This window comes from Bidens hawaiensis, unplaced genomic scaffold, assembly GCF_021521415.1.
Source record: "Bidens hawaiensis isolate Kalapana, Puna unplaced genomic scaffold, B.hawaiensis_p1.1 tig00007577_1, whole genome shotgun sequence".
In the NCBI taxonomy this organism is placed as follows: Eukaryota; Viridiplantae; Streptophyta; class Magnoliopsida; order Asterales; family Asteraceae; genus Bidens; species Bidens hawaiensis.
In genome coordinates, this window is record NW_027491528.1 from 762766 (window position 1) to 785320 (window position 22555).

The 22555-nt window shown below is 36.5% G+C and overlaps 1 protein-coding gene and 2 pseudogenes across 3 annotated transcripts; 1 reads left to right on the forward strand and 2 right to left on the reverse strand.

The window, feature by feature from the left end:
• Positions 1–765: 765 nt before the first annotated feature.
• On the reverse strand, positions 766–1287 carry LOC143635567 (uncharacterized; annotated as a pseudogene). The gene is made up of 2 exons (XR_013154083.1): positions 1182–1287; positions 766–1114 (listed from the first exon to the last, which is right to left on the reverse strand). The product of XR_013154083.1 is annotated as an uncharacterized LOC143635567 (transcript).
• A 1327-nt stretch (positions 1288–2614) lies between these two features.
• LOC143635554 (sorting nexin 2B pseudogene) lies at positions 2615–3210 on the forward strand (annotated as a pseudogene). The gene is made up of 3 exons (XR_013154077.1): positions 2615–2848; positions 2921–3007; positions 3114–3210. The product of XR_013154077.1 is annotated as a sorting nexin 2B pseudogene (transcript).
• A 13741-nt stretch (positions 3211–16951) lies between these two features.
• Positions 16952–19539, reverse strand: LOC143635555 (small ribosomal subunit protein uS9m-like). Its single transcript, XM_077103362.1, has 4 exons — positions 19221–19539; positions 18650–19093; positions 18006–18089; positions 16952–17338 (listed from the first exon to the last, which is right to left on the reverse strand). The coding sequence occupies exons 1-4, from the start codon at positions 19537–19539 to the stop codon at positions 17247–17249; spliced, it is 939 nt and encodes a 312-aa protein (XP_076959477.1). The 3' UTR covers positions 16952–17246.
• Between the last annotated feature and the right edge of the window lie 3016 nt (positions 19540–22555).

The following is a 22555-nucleotide window of genomic DNA, read 5'->3' on the forward strand; positions in this document are numbered from 1 at the left end:
GGATTTTAAGTTTCAAAAACCAAACCATCAGAAATTTACACCGAATCGAACCAAACCAAACCAAACCATTAGTCTTTCACGGTTTAGACTTTGGGGTTCTTTTATAAAAAGGGCATTTACATATTTCCCCTTTCTAAATAAAAATGGTATCCGGAATGTGTTTCTTCAGAATATCTTTGACCAAAAAAAATACAAATAAAAACAGTCCAGAACAAACACATGCAGAGTTAATTGCAATTTATATAAACACTCATGGAACAAACACATGTAGAGTTGGTTCACCCAAATTTAATAGTGGATTGCTTGTAAGATGTAGATTTAATCACATAAAGCATACAGTTCAACAAACTATATGCTTTAGTAAACAAACCTAATTACACTTCAACTATTAGCCTAGTATTATTTCAACTATTAACCTGATATAAAATATCAAAAAGTTAACAACATTTTGAATTTTACAGTCCAGTCTGGTTTTATACGGTCGGGTTTTCGTGTAAACTGTAACCCAAACGATTCGCTTATAAACCTACCGACTGAATGTTAAAGAAAGAAAAACAATCAACAATCGTTAAACCAAACCGATGACCGGTTTGGGTGGTTTCACGTTTTAAACTGGACCGTGAACAGCCCTATTCTACTTGTCTGTTAACAAAATATATGAAACGAGTAATAAGTAATATATATGTTTTGCATAAAGTGGTAAATTAATCAGTTATAAAGATGGAATGAGACAATATTCAGAGTGATCAAAAGACCATACTAATACTTTATATAATCATATGAAACTGGGAAATGATTCAAGTCTCAACTAATTTAGCACAACTAATAAGAAAAGAGAACAATAAAGCCTCACTTAAAGTGCAGTGTTTGACTCGGGTGCATTCGACTTCATGTAAATTGGATGAAGCACATGACCCTCTCTGGGTTCAACATGGACCCACTTGCGTCCACTCAGCTTGTGGTGCTCAAACTTGACCCGCCCTTCTTTTAAAGCATAGAGCGTGTGATCTTTACCTATTCCAACGAGTGCCTCGTTGTGTTACAATAATATTTCCCGCGGTTTTCTTGGTGGCCCAGCGTCTGAACACCATGCTTAATCCGTCTCCAGACGCATCTATGATTTAATAAAAAAATTTAGCTAATAGAAGTACTAATAAATAAATGGAAATTTTGTTATATACCGCTTGCAGAAGCATAGACGGGGATTTTTGTAACCAAGTTACTAACAGTCGATTTACTACACAATGAAGCTGCAAAATTCATTTTTCCCTTTTATGTGACTTAAAACCTGTAAAAAATAAATAAATTCAAAACATATGAGATTACCTCCTGTTCAGAAATATACTTTTTACAAGCTTGAGTTGAAACGGGCCGTTTTCATAAAATTTTCATAAAAGATATCAAATGACTCGATATAACAACTACAGAAACTATACCTAATAACTATTGTGATTCTTGTTTGAATAAGCATACGAACAAAACTTGGTGCATTAAACAGAGAATCGAAATAATTTGAATGTTACACTTCAAGTTGGCAGTTCTAAACAGTATTGAATGCATACTGCAAAAGCATGTGCTCGCTGGGTTACGGGTCCACACAAAGGAGCAAAAAATTCAGTAACGCAGTTATGCAGAGTTGATTCAGTTGGGTGCTATGGTATTTGAGTCCATTTATGTGGCAACTCAAGGGAGTTGTTTGCTATAAATTGAATTCCAACTTTCACTGTTTGATGTTCAAAACATCATAGTATTTTATTCCATTCTTTCTTCTAAAGCACATTTTACCCATTACTGTTTTATATAGCACATAATAATCTAACCTAAAGCTTGAAATAAGTTGTAAATAGAAATCAGCACTTGGGATTTCATACTTGTCCATTTTATTAAGAAGCTAGGCATTAACTGTAGTTATATTACAATGCCTGTGTCTGCATTTGTGAAGAATGGGTATAAAACTAATATAATGGCATCCTAAATTATTAGATTAAAAAAAAAAAAAACTTATCAGCTGCTAATGAAACACCACAAATTTTATTGGCAATCAATCATCAACTGAATGAATAATGATAATCTTCTACTACATAATCAACAGAATAGTATGTATATACGGAACCTAATAATGTACTAATTACTAATTGAATCTATAAAAAGCAAAACCAAAAAAAACGTTGATAATGAGCAGTCATTCAGAGTACAAACCCTAGGTTGATTTGAATTGAAGGAACATAGAAAGATAAAGATGATAGATAGATAGAGATAGAGATAAAGAGTAACCTTGATCCAATATGCTGGTTGAAATAGAAACCAAATGTTGTGCTTGTGCTAGCGATGATTGTAGACCGACCCAGAGAGAATCAGATTTTACTTTCTTTATGCATTTCACACTCTGATCCTAAAACTTTTTTCATCTTACAAATAATAATAACAGGATGGTTATTGGGTACCTATTTAACTACAGCTGTCCGTTCGGCAACAAGTTCGTTTATGTTCACAAACCATTAAACATCTGGTAAGTTCTAGAAACCTTATTATTATAGTTATATAATATCATATTAGTAAGAGCAACGTATTGTTTTGGTGTGCACAGGACAAGCTTCATGACTATCTAGGGGTGATGTTACATGTGAACAATGCATATTCCGATCGATCAAATGCTTTGTTGACACTACAAACTGTTGTAACAGAGTTTTCAACTCTAAATTCAAGAATTGAAAAGCTTCAAGTAGCTGCATTTAAGGTATTTGGTGCAGACAGATCTAGAATTCAGAAAACAGATGAGTTGAAAGAAACTTTGAGAGTTGCAGAAGGTGCCAAAAACCATGCAATCAAAGAATATAACCATATCAAGGTAACAGTGTTTAGAGATCTTCAATATTAGTGTTTAAATGATAGCAAATAATAATAATATGCTAAAATGCAGGATACTGACAAGACGGAATTTGAGAGGCTTGATGAAGAGAAGCGTGAAGATTTCTTTGGGATGTTGAAAGGATTTGTTGTTAATCAGGTACGATATTCTTATAATTTGATGTTTAATCCTTACTACGGATATTTAATCGTGTTTTTTTAGTACGTAGGTATAATTTGAATGAAGCATATTGTTTGTGTAACAGGCAGGATATGCAGAAAAGATGGCAAGTGTATGGGAAACATTTGCAAAGGAAACAAGTGGATATGCACAAAATAGTAGCTGAAAGCTGGCTGTATGTGCATATTGTAAGTGCATATTAATTGCCACTACCTAAATTTTGTGCAGCACCCAACCCAATATTGTTTCTAAAGTGTTCAAAATGCCTAGTCTTTACTTTTTAAACAGTCTCACATTATTAATTTCTTTTAAGTAATACATTACTTGCAATTGTAACTTGTAAGCGACTCGTTGCCGTTTCATTCGAACCAAATTCTGATTGAATGTATGAATTGACCCACACACATAATCGACAAACCATATTTGAAACAACAAAGTAACAAAACCAATCTGTTATAAAACTAAAATGTTGGTTACAGGTTCAGTTTTAACTTAAACAGATTACTTATTATTATTAGACACAAACGATTGCAAAAATCGTCAAACAAAATTTCCAACAAACTTAAACAGATTACTTATTATTATTCTTGTATTAATGGTGAACCTTATTTATAAACAGAGTTCGTGAGATTATTGCTACAATCTTAAGACCTTATTTATAAGGTTTTTGGGTTTACGAAATGGTTTGAAATAAAAGTATTTAGATATTATAATCTTATAAATATTTTCTTTTGGGAAATTATGTGCGTAGTACAACTTGGTGTGTTTGGATTTTAGAGATCATGATGCAATCTTAAATCCTATACAGTGTTACAAAATGTAATATTTGATCTTGTAAAACCGTTGGGATTTATTAGTTTTGTTTGACGATTTTTGCAATCGTTTGTGTCTAACAATTGCGTTAGAAATGGTTTTGAGTAAACCATTCGTTTCTTGTAAACGTTAAATATCTAACATGCGTGTAAGATACGATTTATTTATAACGTTTTGTGTAAACGTTAATTTTCTAATGGATGTGTTAGAAAATTCAAGCTTTGCTACTTAAGTGTAGTAATTGTAACAAGTTGATGTTATTTGAACATATTTGTTCAAGAGTATGGTTTCAAAAGTGAAACGATGATATGTGTGCATGGGTTTCTATTTGAGGGAATACTTGTATACATAATATAAAACGATATCACTGAGATGATTCATGTCGGATGACGAAAGTGTTGAAGATAATAACACTTGGAGATTTGATGTGTAAATGTCGTCAAAATAATTTCGTATAATAAACAACTTGTGAGTTGTTGCGAAGATTAAAGTCTAAAGACGACACATCAAATATATAATCACATCATGAGATGGTAATAGAATAAAGAGGTGAATATACTAAGAGGAAAAAAAAAGTGATGTGTAATTCCTTGGAAATTCATTGAGTGTGAATTGTAACATATGAATTAATATATGTTAATGACGTATTAACTCCTTGGAAACTCACTAAGTGTGGATTGTAACATATGAATTAATATATGTTAATGATGGATTAACTCCTTGGAAATTCACTAAGTATGAATTGTAACATATGAAGTAATATATGGTAATGAGATATTTAAATCCTTGGATATTCATCATTGAAGATTCACTGAACCCCTCGAGATGATTCACACCGATGTGTGTAATTTAAAAGCAATTCCTACTCGTGGTGGGAACAAGTACTTCATCACGTTCATTGATGATAGTACAAGATATTGCTATGTTTACTTACTTAAAAGTAAGGACGAGGCTATTGATAAGTTTATCTATTTAAAGCCGAAGTTGAGAATCAACTAAATCGAAAAATTAAAGGAGTGACCGAGGAGGTGAATATGTTTCACCTTTCATTGACTTGTGTGAAAAAGAAGGAATCATACATGAAGTCACGCCTCCTTACTCCCCTCAATCAAATGGCATAGCGGAACGTAAGAACCGAACCTTGAAAGACATGATGAATGCCATGATGATAAGTTCTGGGATAAGCCTAGACATGTGGGGTGGAAGCAATCTTATCGGCTAATTATGTCTTAAACATGATACCGAATAAGAAGAAAGATCTAACTCCATATGAGTTATGGATGAGAACTAAACCACCATATAAATACTTGCGAGTGTGGGGGTGACTAGCCAAGGTAGTGGTGACTCCACCAAAACGCCTAGACCCAAAACCGGGGATTGTGTGTGTATAGGATATACCCTTCCCGGTGGTGCATATCGATTTCTTGTGCATGATTCCAAGAATCCCGGAATAAACAATGGCACCATAATAGAAGCAAAGGATGCATCATGGTTTGAATATAAGTTCCCATGTTTTGGATAAAGGAAAACCGAGCTATTCTAGTCGGTTGAGTAAAGTATTCAAAACGAGAGTACTGGAGATGAACCTCGGGGACAATCTGAGACAGAGGAGGTTGAAATCAGAAAATGTAAACGGCAAAGGACTGAAAAATCCTTCGGCCCTGATTTCCTTACCTACATGGTAGAAGAGGAACCTCAAACGTATCAACAAGCGGTGAACTCCGCTGAATGACCTCAGCGGAGGGAGGCCATCAAATGTGAGATGGATTCTATCTTACAAAATCATACGTGGGAACAAGTGGATCTTCCTCAAGGGTGTAAACCACTAGGATATCGATGGATCTTCAAGAAGAAGATGAAACCTGATGGCACCATCGATAAGTATAAGGCAAGGTTGGTGATCAAAGGATATAAACAACGAGAAGGTTTAGATTACTTTGATACATATTCGCCGGTTACGCGAATAACATCTATAAGGTTGGTGCTTGCCATTGCCGCCATTAGAAACTTGAAAGTTCACCAAATGGATGTAAAAACGGCTTTCTTGAATGGAAATCTAGAGGAAGAGATTTACATGGAACAACCCGAAAGCTTCATAGCCGTTGGGCAAGAAAATAAAGTATGTAAACTTGTGAAATCCTTGTATGGATTGAAACAAGCTCCTAAACAATGGCACCAAAAGTTTGATCATGTCATGCTTGATGCTGGGTTCAAAATCAATGAATGTGACAAATGTGTATACGTGAAGGACACATCCGATGGATATGTCATTTTGTGTCTATACGTAGATGATATGCTCATTGCTGGTAGTGATGACAAAATCATAACGTCCACTAAGAACATGTTAAAAGAAAGATTTGATATGAAGGACACGAGTCTTGCGGATGTGATTTTGGGAGTTAAAATCACATGAACCCAAGATGGACTTGTTTTAAGTCAATCCCATTACGTGAGCAAAATTCTTGAGAAGTTTAATGCAAATGACTCTAATGTAGCTAGAATTCCCATTGACACAAGTCAACATCTAGCTAAGAATGGAGGTGAACCCGTTAACCAGTTGGAATACTCAAGAATTATTGGCAGTTTGATGTATCTTATGAGTTGCACTAGACGCGACTTAGCATATGCTGTGAGCAAGCTAAGTAGATACACAAGCAACCCAAGTTCAAGTCATTGGAACTGTGTGATTCGGTTGCTTCGGTACCTAAGATACAATAGAGAATACGGGTTACATTATAACAGATATCAAACAGTTGTCGAAGGACATTGTGATGCAAATTGGATATCTGACACGAATGATTCTAGAGCAACAAGTGGGTATGTATTCACACTTGGAGGTGCTGCTATATCGTGGAAATCGTCTAAACAAACGGTTATAGCTAGATCCACGATGGAATCAGAATTCATCGCCCTAGATAAAGCGGGCGAAGAGGCAAAATGGTTACGTCAATTTGTTGAGGATATACCAAGATGGCCTAAGCCGGCATCGGCCATCTGTATACATTGTGATAGCCAATCGGCAATTGGCAGAGCTCATAGCACAATGTATAATGGTAAGAATAGACATATTAGACGTAGACATAATATGGTACGACAACTAAAATCTACTGTAATTATCACTGTTGACTACGTGAAGTCAAAGGATAATATTGCGGATCCGCTAACAAAAGGCCTAAGTAGAGAGTTAGTTCAGAAGTCGTCCATGGGAATGGGATTGAAGCCCTTGAAAAAATAAAGTTCATGAGAAGGAAACCTAACTCAATAGACTGGAGATCCCAAGAGTTGAGTTCATTAGGAAAACCTAATTGTATGAATTAGTGCGGTCACTGTGGGGGGTATAACCCTACAATTTTAAGAGGGATTTTACCACGTGACAAGGTAACCTTCCTAGTCCATTCCTAAAAGTGACAAGTGTGAGGCTAAGAATATGGCTTTTAATGATTCGACCAAGGTAGTCATACATGGAGAATCACCTATGTGAGAGAGAAGTGGGGTCGCTTCGAAGGGTGTTGTTGGGCACAACACTTAATAGCTCTTGCATAACCAGGCGCATGTTCATGACCATAACGAACATAACTATGAGGACTTGACTTTGTCAGGGAGAGTCTTGTGTGAAGTGTATTGTCGTCTACACAAACGGCCTCGAGTTCAAAGACATCACGTCTACTCAGAGCCAGTGGGCTAAGTATGCTTCATAAGCAAAGGTTCAAAGGATATGTAAGGCCCCGAACCCGGTAGCCTTACTTTAGCGTCGGATTTACTCATAAACACAGTTCTTACAAATCAGAGTTCATTAAAACTTTCGCGGAATATAAAAACTTTCATGAAACGTTACAACAATCCAAAACTTGCCTTATTTAAACATTCTTGTCTTTCAAAATAAACGTCAATTACATTAAAACATCTTGAGTCTTCAAATGCCAGTCTCCTATTCGCCCACCATGTGCCCGCTCAAGCTAGTTGTCTCATTCTACTCACCTGCGTGCATACTAAAAGTCAGCTACGCTGAGTGAGTTCTAGTTAATCGGACGCCATACAATACATACACATACATACATATCGGAAGATACATATCCATACCTAACTAGTTACCCTTCTGTTCTACATACATACTTACTACCATACATACATACATATCTACAATCTCTAACCTCAGTCTACCGAGAGTACGTTCATAGTCCGCCGTCTATACCTGTACTCAAGGTCGTGAACACGTAAAAGGTCCGCAGTCCTTACCTATGTTCACCATTTATGGTACGTGCAAGGTCCACAGTCCTTCCCTATACCATCCAACATCCACAACACGTACAAGGTCCACAGTCCTTCCCTATGTTGCAACCTAAACCATAGCACGTACGAGGTCCGCAGTCCTCCCCTATGCTACCACAATACAAATACAGCACGTATAAGGTCCACAGTCCTTTCCTATGCTGATGCCTATCTATAATACGTATAAGGTCCGCAGTCCTTAACTACGTTGCCGGGTCTCCGTTGAAAGCTTCTATAGTAGAACTCATTCGGGAGGGCTTGGTGGTCTTAAGAAGGGTTCGGGTGGGGGCTGAATAAAGAAGACGAATAGAATAGAATTCATGTTCATGCTAAGAGAAGAGCGGATCCAATACCAAGACGATTTCTTCGTTATTTCGGGCCGTCAGATTTTTTAATGTAAACAGGCTATTCAATCCAAACTTTCTAAATGAGATTGCAAAGTCTTCTTAAGGTTAAAAGAGGCTTCTGCCTCGGTAAGAAGATATTCCGATAGATGGAAGACTAGCCAACCAATAAAGCCGATACCGAGGATTTTTGAGTCTTCTATTCTAGTCTAGCCGAGTCTTTTCGCTTGGAACGGAGGGCAGTGGCCAGCGAACCTTTGCTCCGCCAGAAAGAAAGAATCTTATGGGAGGGGCGGATAGATTGGATCTGCTTACCATCGGGTAGAGATAGACTAAAAAACTAGATTGGACAAAGCAGCTGCCCTGTCACTGGATAGATAAAAAGCATAGGATCAAAGCCTTGTTCTTCTTCCAAAGAAGGTTCTACTTTTTCCGGGGAAAACAGCACATTATGGTCATGACCAGCTAAAGATCACCGCCATCTCACGAATTGGGTATTACCGGCCGATGGCGAATAAGTCTTCACAACAAAGGTTAGGTGCTTGAGATCAGAACTGGTTACAGCAGCGCTCTTGCCGCGAGACTCTTTCGCATAGAATGAATTCAGTAAGGAAAAGTGGAGCCCCCATGGTCAATTCACTCTTCCAATACCGATAGCAGCTCCCGCTGAAGCAATTGTAGCAGCTCCGGCCCCTATTAGTTTTGCACCTTCTAACATCTCGAGTTGATCATTCTCCTCACGCTTTTTCTTTTTCATTCACGATTTGATGTTCTAGATTCCTCTCTAGTCTAGATTCCTCGTCGATTCTTCCCCTCGTTCTTAATATCTTGGACATCTCACTTTTCCATCTTGTACCCGCTTGCTTCTATCTATAGAAAGATTCTCCTCTCCAATGACCTATTCACTACTAAGATTGACCTGAGTATCCGCCTTCATGCTTACACGTCCCCTTCCATCCTCCTTTTCTCCTTTATTCCCTGTTCTTTTTCCTCACGCTTCTCTTCCTAGGAAATTAGGCTTCCTTATAACCTATAAAAAGTATTTAAAGAAAGTGTAATATTGGTATAGACTCACGGAGACTAGATTCTATTTTTTGCTGGATCAACTGTGCGGGAACTTGAAATGCAATTGACTAGCAAAAAGTGTGGGTTAAGAGCTGCTGTTGAGGCTCTCTGTTGCAAATCCTTTTACCATAATAATAAATAGAGTCAATGCGGACTCCGCCCTGGGAAGAGCCGCTTCTTTCTTGCTTGATAGTGGGGCTTCCATTCACCAGCGCAGACTAAAAGTGCTCTCCGAACCGTGCTGGATAGTCACCCATCACACGGCTCTCAAACCCAACCTGTGGTGGATCCCGGGTGACAAAGTAAAAGCCTTTGATCCTTTGCCCCATACTTTGAGATGCTCCTCCCCGCCGATCAAGCAGCGACGCTGCTCTTAGCTTTAAGCCGCTATCGTTCGGTTCGGATAAGTCAAGTCCCTTCGGTCAGTTCGCTCAAGTGATCCTCCCTTATCTTCCCTAACGTTCAGAGTTGTTCTGGTTTGAGAAAGGAGCACCGGCCGAGCGCCCTGAATGAATAAGAAATTGACAGCAGAGGTAATTGCAGATTCTTATTCGAACGAGTTGAAGCTAACAACATGTCGATTACACACCGGGGGTTGGTAAGAACTGAGGGACAATGCCCCTCTAACCTAAGCAACTGGTACTTGAGCGGGCGGGGGGGGGGGGGGGTTGGTTTCGTGCAAGGCCTCTCTTCATCTTTGGATTCCTATCCAATGATCCAGGACGTAATCCTGGACGTGAAGAACAAATTGTTTTTCTTGCTTTATTTTACAATTTTCTTCATATTTTTATTTTCTTTTAGCTATTCCACACACTTAACTAGAAAAAAAATAGAAAGTCATCAACGGAAAGAGAGGGATTCGAACCCTCGGTATGAATAACTCGTACAACGGATTAGCAATCCGCCGCTTTCGTCCACTAAGCCATCTCTCTCAATTGAAAAAGATAATTACTATGTTACATTACACATCAAGTAAGGATTAAATTAAGTATTTCTTTCACATTCTTTATCGTTATTATAGAATTAGCAATTCCATTTAGATGCTCGAAAGATCAAAATAGAAAGATAAAAAAAGAAGACCTTCTTGCTTTTATTTTATTCGAAGTGCCTTTTTGGCCTGGCCCGGTCAATAACCAGCAGGGCTAATTGAATAAAGTAAGGAAGTCCCGGGGCTGGTGCTATAGTAAACTGCCGCAGGTACTAGGAGTAAGCCTGCAAGTAGTATTTATTAAGCAGTAAGCCCTAGAGCTCGAGATTGTAAGTTTCAGGTACTAGTTTACAAATCGTATAAGCCGACTGTCTTTTGGTAAACTTATGTGCCCTCATCTCTCCTTTCTACTTGACGGCTGCCCCCTCCTAGTCTCCTACAAGCGCCTAATTGAGACGAATTCTCGGTAGGGCTGTCTCTGATCTGGTTTTTCGCTGCTGTCCAGTCCAAGCCTTCCATTTCCATTATGTCTGCTTGCGATTCGCCCTATTATCTGTAACACGTATAAGGCCCACCGTCCCTATCTACGTTTACATCTATCATCTACTTTACGTATAAGGCCCGCAGTCCTTAACTACGTCATCACCAGTCGAGTCTATGTCCGACAAAAGCTAGAGGGATTTGCCATCCTAACTTACTATGTTGAACGTAGAACTCACATACCATTCGTGTACCTGTATACACATACTTCACATATACAATAATTACATTATAGCATAAGAACACTCTAGGCGTTCTTTACATCATTCATTTAACAACCATACCGCTTGTCGATACGTGCAATATCCGAAGATCGTTCACGCCCCGACAAGTATTCATTTGTAATGTTCATACATCTTCGATATATAATATTCGTACCTTTATTTTTGACCTGACAGTACGCGCAATATCCGAAGATCATTCGCGTACCGACAAGCAATCATTCATATTCATCACATATATCACATATGGCATACACTTATCACTTAGGATAAATTTATTAACAACACATCGAGTATGCACACAGCCCCGAAAACATAACACATAAATGGAGCTAGAAACTCACCTGAACTCTGCTTCTTCCTCCGATAGTTGTAAATCCCTTCTTTAACTGAGATCGGCTGACTGTATAAGTTACACGTATCAATACTCGCCTGATTTAATCTGGTGGCCTAGTATTAGCTTACTTTTACTTATCGTTTTTAATTTATTTTCTAATCGAACTTGACTTTAGGCGAAGTTAAACCTTAGGCGAACTTAGCTTTAGGCGAAGTTAAACCTTAGGCGAACTTAGCTTTAGGCGAAGTTAAACCTTAGGCGAACTTAGCTTTAGGCGAAGTTAAACCTTAGGCGAACTTAGCTTTACAGGCGAAGTTGTCATCAGGCGAACTTAGCTTTGCAGGCGAAGTTCATCAGGCGAACTTAGCTTTGCAGGCGAAGTTGTCATCAGGCGAACTTAGCTTTGCAGCGAAGTTGTCATCAGGCGAACTTAGCTTTGCAGGCGAAGTTCATCAAGCGAACTTAGCTTGCAGGCGAAGTTGTCCAGCTGCAGGTACTGTTCGTCCTTAAATCCCTTAATCATCTTCGTTTCTTAACCAGATAACTCGATTTAGGTATCCACGGAATCGTCTGACCAGCGCCTACAAACCCCAACCATCAAATCGACCTAACATTGATGTTTAAAGGGTGCGATTTAGGCATATAGGTTACGGGTTCTTTTATCAATCGATTAACCCATCAAATCATATCCATTTTCAGTAAGTTTAGCTTTGTTGGATTCGTTTTTACCATACAAACACAGATCTATCATTTCTATACTAATCCAAACCTAAACGAACAAGTTCTCGATATAAACGTACAGTAAATGAGTCGAACTACGAACACGAGCTGGTCTTGTTGCTTTGGTTCGTCACGACGATCTAGCACCAACGAGCTCGGGTCCTCGCCTTTGGATCTTGGTTCGGGTTGTGTGTGTTTTGGAGTGTGTAGAGATTAGGATGGATAAATGGATGGAATGGAAAGGATTGGGGTTTAAGGAGGTATTTATACTCCCTTAAGCCCATGGACCGAAGGCCCATATTTCTTTTTGGTCCATATCTAATCCCATCTAATTATCCTACTAAGTCTTCATATTTTGCTATTATTATTATCGTTCCACTAACTCGTTTATTTCACCCGACAAAATAATGTAATAAATATTACTTTAGAAATTTCGGGATGTTACAGGATAACACCTACCTATTGTATGCAAGATTCAACTGCTGAAATCTAATCGGAATAATGTTGTTGTTTCGACCTCCATTCATGTGGGGGATTGTTGGAATTTTAAGTAAAAGTGTGTGTGAATGAAGTCTCAATAAGGAAATGGTAAAGATTGTCCCACATTGGGTTGGGAACAAACTAATGAGTGGTATATAAGGTGTAGCATTCACCATTGATTTGAATCTTTATGACATGTTTTACCACAAGTCCTACGCGCGCACAGGGGGGTGCAAATTTGGGTTTCTGGACTAGAAATTTATCGAACTCGTGCGTGCCCGCACGAATGCAACTCCAAAAATCCGAGCCCGCATGAGACAGTTTTTTGAAATTCAAATTGGTTGTCTGGTCAATACAATTAATGATCATAATGATTATGATTATTATTCAGTTTAAATTCTACACTAAATGGTCATTAGATGAATATTATTATTTAATATTCTTTAATGGTCATAACTCTGAATTGAATATATGTTTATGACTCTTGGTTATAAATACGATGGCCATTCATTAGTCAACACACTAACTCAAAAACACACTTCATCTTCTTCCTACTGCAATAGCGTTATTTCCGATTTCGTTTCAGGCAAGTGTCCGAGTCCGGCAGAGCACCGATTCTGTTTCGAACCGGAGTACCCTGGGAACAGACCGAGAATTTGTTTAAGTGAATTGTGTTAAACACAAGCCCGGTTTACTGTGTCGATTATTTCTTATTTCTTTATTTTCTGGTTTTTAATAACATTGAATGTATGTTTACACATTTCTTTTTTCTATTTTGTTTTTTATAAATGATACAAAACATAATGTTCAGTTATCCAATACTATTTTATTTTCTTAAAACCAATTAAAATATATGTTTTAATTAAGATGTTATGTTAATTAGAGGCGCCAAGATATTTCTCCATTATTTTTTACTTATATTTAGTTAACTCAATTTATATTGTTTTCAAACTTTGCAGCAAAATTCACAAATTTAGTTGTGGTCCATATAAAAAATTAGTTTTTTGGTTTTTTAAGTAAGATCATACCAATTATTTTTTTATATTTTAATTTGAACTAAAATTTTCATAAACACATTATGCTAAATAAAATCAAAAAGACCAATCTCTAGCAAGAGTTGACATATATCTCAGAGACCCGGTGTTTACACATAGACAACTCTATGTAGTTTTATCAAGAGCGAAGAGTGTTGTTAAAATTCTTATATTAAACAATGAAGACAAAGTTACAAATAAAGAATAAATATGGTTTATAAGAAAGTTTTTTTAGTAGCTTATGAATTTTACATTTTTAACTTTTGATTATGTTTTTAAATATTGTAATTTGAATGTTGTTTGGGTTTATCATTGTATTTCACAATCATTGGTTTCCGTACCAATATTATTTACAACTTAAAGTATGTTGCCGTCCCGAATAACATATAACAAATTATGTTGTCATTTCAAATGACATGTATCTGTTTGAAAATTTAAATATTTTCACCAATGTCGTGCACGGGTTAATAACCTAGTATTGTTTCTAAAGTGTTCAAAATGCCTAGTCTTTATATTTTACACCTTTTAAACAGTCTCACATTATTAATTTCTTTTAAGTAATACAATACTGGCAATTGTAACTTGTAAGCGACTCGTTGCCGTTTCATTCGAACCAAATTCTGATTGAATGTATGAACTGACCCACACACATAATGGACAAACCATATTTGAAACAACAAAGTAACAAAACCAATCTGTTATAAAACTAAAATGTTGGTTACATGTTCAGTTTTAACTCGTAACCGAACCAAACAATGCTAACCCAAAACTTTCTACTTGTCGAAACTGATGAACTGATGGTCCATAAATGAACTGATGGTCCATAAACTCACCTAACTTCTTCATTCCCTAGTCGAAGGGCCACTGCCGCCTTCATCGCCAGAGCTTGTGGCGGCTTCCGGCCTAATTTGCTCAAGCTGTTGAAGAACTACTTGTGCCTCAGGCCGAGCTGACGGAGTTGGATCAACACAAGTTTCAAAGTATTCAACAATTCATCACCAATTGCAGTAGCATCCTTCATCAGCTCCAAATAAAAAACCTCATTAGTCCACTCTTGTTTAACAATAGAAGCCACCCACACCCACCCATTGAGGCAAATGCAACACCATCAGCCACCTCTCCTGGTTAGGAGTTCCAACATGATAACACCAAGACTGTACATATCAGTCTTGGTGTTGGCTTTCTTGAGCTTGGAAAGCTCAGGTGCCCGATACCCGAGGGTTGCAACCACATTCAAATTCGCAGCAGTCGTCATTAACCATAGTCCGGGTTGAGATCATCATCAAGAAGAACATTGTTTGATGTTAAGTTTCCATGGATTAACTAAACCTCTTGTCATTCCTTTCATTATTCTCATCGTAGTCGACCAATAAATTGGTGCATGTGTGCGTATATATATAATCAAAAGCAAGAAGTTTCTCCCCTTTTGGACCCAACTCATTGCCAACAAAGTCGGATGCCTGATTCTCCCAGGTGAATTAATTAACTTCATTTTTAAAATTCTTTCTCTCAATCTCTTCACAGCCACTTGAACCCCTTGGACTAATATTATGAGCTAAATTTAATCTTCCTTCAAATCTGTTTGGTTACATGCTGCCATTAATGGAATGGAATTATAAGAAAGATCCAACAAGATTCCCTCCGTATTTCAACTGGGATTTCATCATGACTGAAAGAATGATATCAGTTGAAGATCAGTAGTCAAGTTGGTCAAAGAAACTTACTGGTATGAAGAAATTATGGTCAAAAGTCAACCAAGGGTTGAGTTCCATTTGTCCCACCACCCCAGGAATCACCCCTGAAAAATTATTGTACTGGAGTGGAGTGAGTGAGTGACAAGTTTTCAACCCAATAAACTTTTTATTATTATACAACTGCAGCCCTCTAAGATTTGGCAATTCCATTATCATCAAGACTAAGTAGTTTTCTTAGATCTTGAAAGTAACTGACCAATTTTGACCACCTAAGCCTCTCCATGGAAGCTGTACCTGACCCTGAGCACACTTGATGCCTTCCCAACCACCATAACCACTATCATTCCAGCTTTTCAAGAAACCATTTGGGTCAGTAAGTTGTCTCGTTCATAGTCAACTCCTTAAGATACAATTCTAATAGTTTCGTTTCAGATGCAACTATATAAATCATTTGTTAAGTTACACGCCCCATGAGTCTAATCCAACACAATCAAGCCCCCGCCACAGTGGCCTAAATAGTTACTGACTGAATTTCCATTGCATCACCCTTGCCCTCGCACCGCAAACTGAACTCATACCGACCACATCCCCGTTGTATTCCCGCCGGGCACATCTACTAGTTTTGCTTAATCATGTTGAGATGTAAATTGGTAGTATGGCTGCTTCTCTTTTTATAATCCTTAGTTCATGTTTTTTCTTTGGGTTTTTGAATGTTTGAAAGCTAAATATGAGTTGATAGTCATGTCTTTTACTAACAAAAGGTACCATTTAAGAGTTTTATGCAATTTCGATCACTGCAACAAATGTTTTATAGTTAAATATTTTTTTTTCTAACTATTTCGATTGGCAAATAACATTTAGACAATTTTTTAGAATGTGTACATTTTGACAATTAACTAAAAATATGACGTTTTTTTATATGATCTTCTATTGGTTTCGGTTTATATAATGATTTTGTTGAAGTGAGTTTTTATACATGATTTTAGTTGGTGTTTTCAGATTATATATTAAAAAAAAAGTTTAACTGCTTGTTAACTACTACAAAGTATTCGTGTTTAATTTTATAAAATTAATACCAATGTTGAAGTTTATTAAGACAAAAAGTTGATCGAACATAAGTCAAAATTTAGAACTAGGCAGGTTGTCAAAGAAGAACATTCCAAGTTTGGATGATAAAAGAGTCTTTGACTCAGTTTAAAATGATAAATCAAGGGTTAAAATGCATTCAAAACTTCACTTACAACATAAAAGAAGAAAAAAGAAGTTAAGTGACGTGTAAATTGTATTTTTTTCATGTTTCATATTTTGTAATTATTTATATTATCTTTTTTTCCTATAGGGTTCTAACCTAGCTAGTAATAAGTGAATACTCTAAATCTAGTGAGAACTCCTCACATAACCTTTTACAGAGTTATATACCAGTGCAATAGATATGGGCAAAACACATCGAATATCTACATAATTAACTCTGGTATAAAATTCAAGGCCATATTCATGTCAACCCACAAACGTAAGTGTCAAGTCAGCGGCATGTGTCCGACATGTAAATAACAAAGAGATGTTCAAATCAGAGGCCCATTTGAAGAACTTCAACACCAAAATGAGAGAGTTAATAACAACTGAAAAGCTATATCAATCTAATGAAAACATTTGTAATGCCATTGAAACACTCCACAACAAAATTATTAATCGTGTTTTAGCACATGAAACCTTAAAGACTGCAAAATTCAGCAACAAACAAGTCCTCCGATATAACCCGGTGTATTTTGTTGGTCAACGTTTGACCCATTGGAAGCTCTTTCTTGCTTTAGACTTACCAGGTTTCTTCCTTTCCACACTTCGTGAGTCTCTTGTCAAGAAACCAGCTGCCAACACACAACTCACATTATTTCTTCAATTATAAAATTCTTAATAACAACAATAATATAATAATAATAATAATCCTGAAGGGGTCAGTTTGAATAAACCCAAGGAACAAATGTGTCAAACACCCCATGGTTAACCAAATGTTTAGAAACAGAACCAATAGAAGCAAACCGGTCCAGCTTTCGACAAATTAACCCTCCTAATATGGAAGGCAGAAAGAGATGATCTATTGATACCTATTCGTTTCAAAATGGGCATTCAATCGGTATATCAATAGATTAGCTGACTACCAAGCATAAGAACAGTATTTTCAAAAAAAAATTGCTTCCAAATTTAAAAGGTTTACAGCTAAGATTATAATTTGACTTGACAAATTTTAGTATTTGTTTTTCATTTCTAAAGCAAAAACAAAAGAAGAATTTTCTAACAATCATTAAAAGTTCAAATCAGTGACAATGCCTTCTGTTCTGTCTACAACTTCTCTTTATTTGTTGGCCTTATCTTTTAGAGAATTCATTATATGCCACAATATTTTGCTAAACCATATCAAAAGTTGCATTTTATAAACAAATATGTAAACCGGGCATAACCTAAAGAACTTCCTAAGCTAAAGCACAAAATAGTGTTGAATTAGCTAAAAGAAAATAGCGAAAAAACAATATTTACCATCTTTCAATGGAGGACGGAACTGATCCGGTGCCCAATTTTGCAACGCCCTACTTATACCAAGTCGAATTGCACCAATTTGACCTGTTTCATGCAAAAAAATATTAGACCTATAAACGAAGCAAACAAACACGAATGGGGCATGTTCATGAAATTTCAACCAAACAAACAATAGAATTCGGAACAGCTGCACGATCGAGATTTTATTGCCTGTGCTCGTTCGTCACAAAAAATAATTGAGTTTGTGTTCGTTTGTTAAAAGTATAAATGATTAATTCACAAACGTAGACGGACGAACCTAACTGAACATAGATGAACAAACGTAATTGAGCTAAAACCAAGTAAAAGTAAATGTGATAAACAGGTGTTGGGCTTAAAATGTTATTAGGACTACCGTACACTCTTAACAGGCCCAAAAAATATAAATGAATATACTTAAAAACGAAAACGAACGAACATAAACTAACAAACGTAGATGAATGAACGTTAAAAAAAAATAACTGAATGGACAAGAAATGCATTCATGTTTAATAAACAAAAAAAAATGTTTAGAGAATATTTATAAAAGAATGAGAATATACATAAAGGGTAGTTAAGGTGTAGGGAGGGGTGCGCGTGTGTTGGGGGGGGGGGGGGGGGGTTACCTGATGTGCCGCCTCCTTTAACAGTACAACTAACATCAAGAAGGCCCAAAGTTTTAGTCTCAGATAGAGGGCGAAGAAGTGAGGCTCTTTGATCAAGCATCGGGAAATAAACATCAAAGTCTTTGTCATTTATAACGAACGTACCCTCACCGGGTTCAATCCAAACGCGTGCAATACTGCATTTCCTTTTTCCAGTGCCATATGCCCTACCCTGACTGTCAACTTGTCTAACACGTGATTTAGCGATTTCCTCTTGTTTCTGTCTCTCAATGTCAGCCCTGGTTGAGTTGCGTGCGTTCTTTTGATAACGCATATCTTCAATCAGACTCAACGGGGGCAACCCTGGAACGTGGTCTAAATCTTTTAAAGCCATCAAGCTGTCCAACATCTCATCTGTGATTCCTGATGCACTAATTAAGTCCCCAAATGCATGATTTCCACCACCTGTTTTCATAAACCGAGCAAACATGAACGAAGCATGTTTATTTTTGTTGGTTTGATTTAGGAAGAAAGTAAAATGGAAATTAATAAATAAATATAAACTGGTAGTATAGTATGTATGTATGTATACCTTTGAGTAGTAATAGCTCCTCCTCCTCCTCCTCCTCAATTGCCAAGAGTGTATCATCTTGTTCTTTAGTTTCATCATCTGCATCAATGGGAGTGGGAGTCAACTGGGGTTTTCCAATATCAAAGATGTCATGATCTTCTTCCGTGGTGGTTGTAATATTCTTCCACTCCTGGTCATTACGATTGGTGGTAGAGAAATAGCAGTTGTTGATTGATGGATAACTATGAATCGGTGGTTTCAGAACAAGAGATTGAGATGATGAAATCAGGATGAGACTACGGTGGAAGCTTGAGGCTCTTGAGAGGATACGAGAAAGCATACTCACTCCCTCACCTAGGGTTTCTGGTGAGAACAAGATCGAATCGAATAATAACACACACGGCTGCTTTGCTTCTTCATTTTCATTTTTATTTTTATTTTTATTTTTATTTTTATTTTACTTTCTTTTTTATTATTACTATTCAAGTATTAGTCTATTACTCTTACTAATAATACTTTTTAACCCCTTACTTAGTTTATTATCAAAAGTACTAAATATATACACTATAAACACATTTGACGATACTTGTAATCGGTATCTATGTAACCCAATGTAATTATGTAACTAATATAGTCCCTAGTTATACATTTTTTTTTCAATAATACACTATTCATGCAATTCGTCATCCGTAATCATGGCATGTGGCCACCCTCTCCGACATTTTGGAGTGACTTTTGGCGGTGAAACGTTGTCTACATAACGTTGATCTTGAGTCGGGTTTCAAAAATTCTCCCGTCCTCAGGGACGTTATGGAGTGAGCTTTGGTTGTAATTTTAGTTTATGTGGTTTGCGCTTCTAATTGTTGGCTCATAACATATACTTTTAAAAATGGTGTTCTTTAAAGTTCCAATAAGTATTAAAGGGGTGTTTGGCCTAGCTTTTAATTTTAAGCTTATGTTTATATTTTAAAGTAGCTTATAGTTTATTTTATATTATTTGATAAGCTCTTTTTAAGTGTTTGGATTAACTTATATTATACAAGTTAATTATGTGTCTTAATAAGTTGTTAAATCCACAATTTTGTAACTTGTTAGAGTAACAAGTTGCTTCAGTCATTACTAATTCACCACTTTTTAAAAATAAATGAGTAACTTACACCCTTACATCAATAAGTTTATTCAAATAAACTAAAGAGTTAAGTGTCATTTTAGTACATGTGGTTTGGACAACTACGCAACTTAAAGCATGAGTTAAGGGTAAACATGTCTTTTAAACATAATCCATTCAACTTACAAGTTTGGTCCCTCATCTTTAACCATATTATGTTTTTAATTTAACTTGTAAACTAACTTCTCACCCATGATTTTTAAACGACTATGTCTTTTCATACGTTAATATTTTTATATACAAATTGCACCATAAAAACGAGCATTTTATTATCTTTAATTTGGATATGATATTAGCTATTTGCATAAAATAAAGATTAGGTACTAAAGTTGCAATTTTATTATCTAACACATGTACCTCATGCTTTAAGTGTTTTAAATTACTTAAAAATAAGTGTCTTAATCTACCCTTGTTTGGTGTATTATATATAGTACTAGCTTTTAGTCCTCCGGGTTATTTTTAGGGGTTTTTATATTGTTATGAATATATTTTTTTTTGTAAGAATATATCATAGGTGGAATCTAAGAAAGATGGTTATAAACTTGACAATTAAGAACCAAAACCATGTACAAAATCATACATTATTATTTAAGTAATTAACAAAAGTATGCAACATTTGGGCCTGATTAAGGTTGTGAAGTTAAATGTTTTACGTATTTATAGCTTCATGCAAGTGTTGGTGGTGACTTTACCGGGTGGATAAAATTCAAATCTTACTAACCCAAAATTCAATCATCTACACCACAAAACATACATGCCAATTTGCTTGATAATCCTATTATATCAGGAAACGAACACCGACACATATAGAATAAGTGTATTGGACATATTCTGATATTCATATGATAACAATGAAATCAGTTTTTGGTTTTTGGTTTCGATTTAGTTTTTTTTTTTTTCGTTTTGGTTTCAATATATAATTACAGATTTTTTCGGTTCAATTTTTTTGGTCGTTTCATGTCAGTTGAGTTTAATTGACCGGTCGGTTTCTAACCTCAACCGGTTTTAATTAATCGTTCCAGTCAATAACCTAAACCAGTTTGGGCCCATTAACCGACTTTACTCCTCTATATCAACTATGGTAACCAAAAAACACACAAAATGCATTTCCACAAGCTTATCTTCACCAAACATTAATTCACCATTTAAAAATTTTAATAGTGTATTCTATAAATGATAACTGTATAGATTTAAACTTTGGGGGCATGTTGGCTTAAACTGTTTGATGCAAAATGTAAATGATATTTTCATCTAAGAATTACTGGAAAGCGATTCAAATTTCGTGACATTTTATCAAGCAGAAGCAGGTCCTTCGTTTGGGAATTTTGCTCAACAACTTCCAAACGATTCAACACCATTTCCGCGAATGCTACAATGCCACATCAATCGAATGATGTCAATCGCAAATTAATAACAAATATTAAAATAACACTCAAATGTTGTTTAATGATAACTCAATCCAAACTGACCTTCGGGTAAACTCAAGGTGCGTAATGTGGCTTTCGCATGGGACCCACGTTTCCAAATGCTACTTTTCTGTTTTTAGCCCTGGTTAGAGAATTATTTTTATTGGCTCATGGGACGTGCCACAACACTAATACCAGTTGAAAGTATTCTGATATATATCCCATCTCCCAAATAGTATCCGTGACGATAGAAGGTATCGTTGGCATAAAACGGTAAGACCGGTATGCTACGACTGATGTAATACTCTAGCACAGGTGACGCGTTGAGAACGTTTATGTCGTTGTAGGACCCGACTGAGCCGAAGTAGGCTGAATAAATCCAGAGGTCGTGTGAACAAATGCCTTGAAGACTAACCGTTGGCACCCCATGGTCACCACAAGTGTATTGACCTTGCCATGCGGTTGGACAGTTGGCCCACTCCCAATGCATGCAATCTATACTCCCGATCATGCCTAAAAACTACATAAAGACTACTTATCATAATAAAACATAATTTCAGGTGAAACCAAGCCCCAAACGAAGAAACAAGCAGAAAGACGAAGAAAAACAGAAGAAAACACAAGAAAACAAAGAAACATGCCCCCATGCCTCAAGAAACACACCCCCATGCTTCTAACACAAGAAAAGACAAAATTTGGAAACAAAAGCACGGGGCCATGCTCATCATGCACGGGGCCGTGGACGAGAATACAGAAAAGACAAAGAAGAATTCAGCACATGT

Coding starts and splice junctions, on each gene's coding strand:
- LOC143635555 (XM_077103362.1), bottom strand. CDS start 19,539: ATGCTTTCTCGTATCCTCTCAAGAGCCTCAAGCTTCCACCGTAGTCTC. Junction 18,090..18,649: donor TAAAGGAGGCGGCACATCAG/GTAACCCCCCCC, acceptor TGCATGAAACAG/GTCAAATTGGTGCAATTCGA. Junction 17,339..18,005: donor CCGTCCTCCATTGAAAGATG/GTAAATATTGTT, acceptor GTGTGTTGGCAG/CTGGTTTCTTGACAAGAGAC.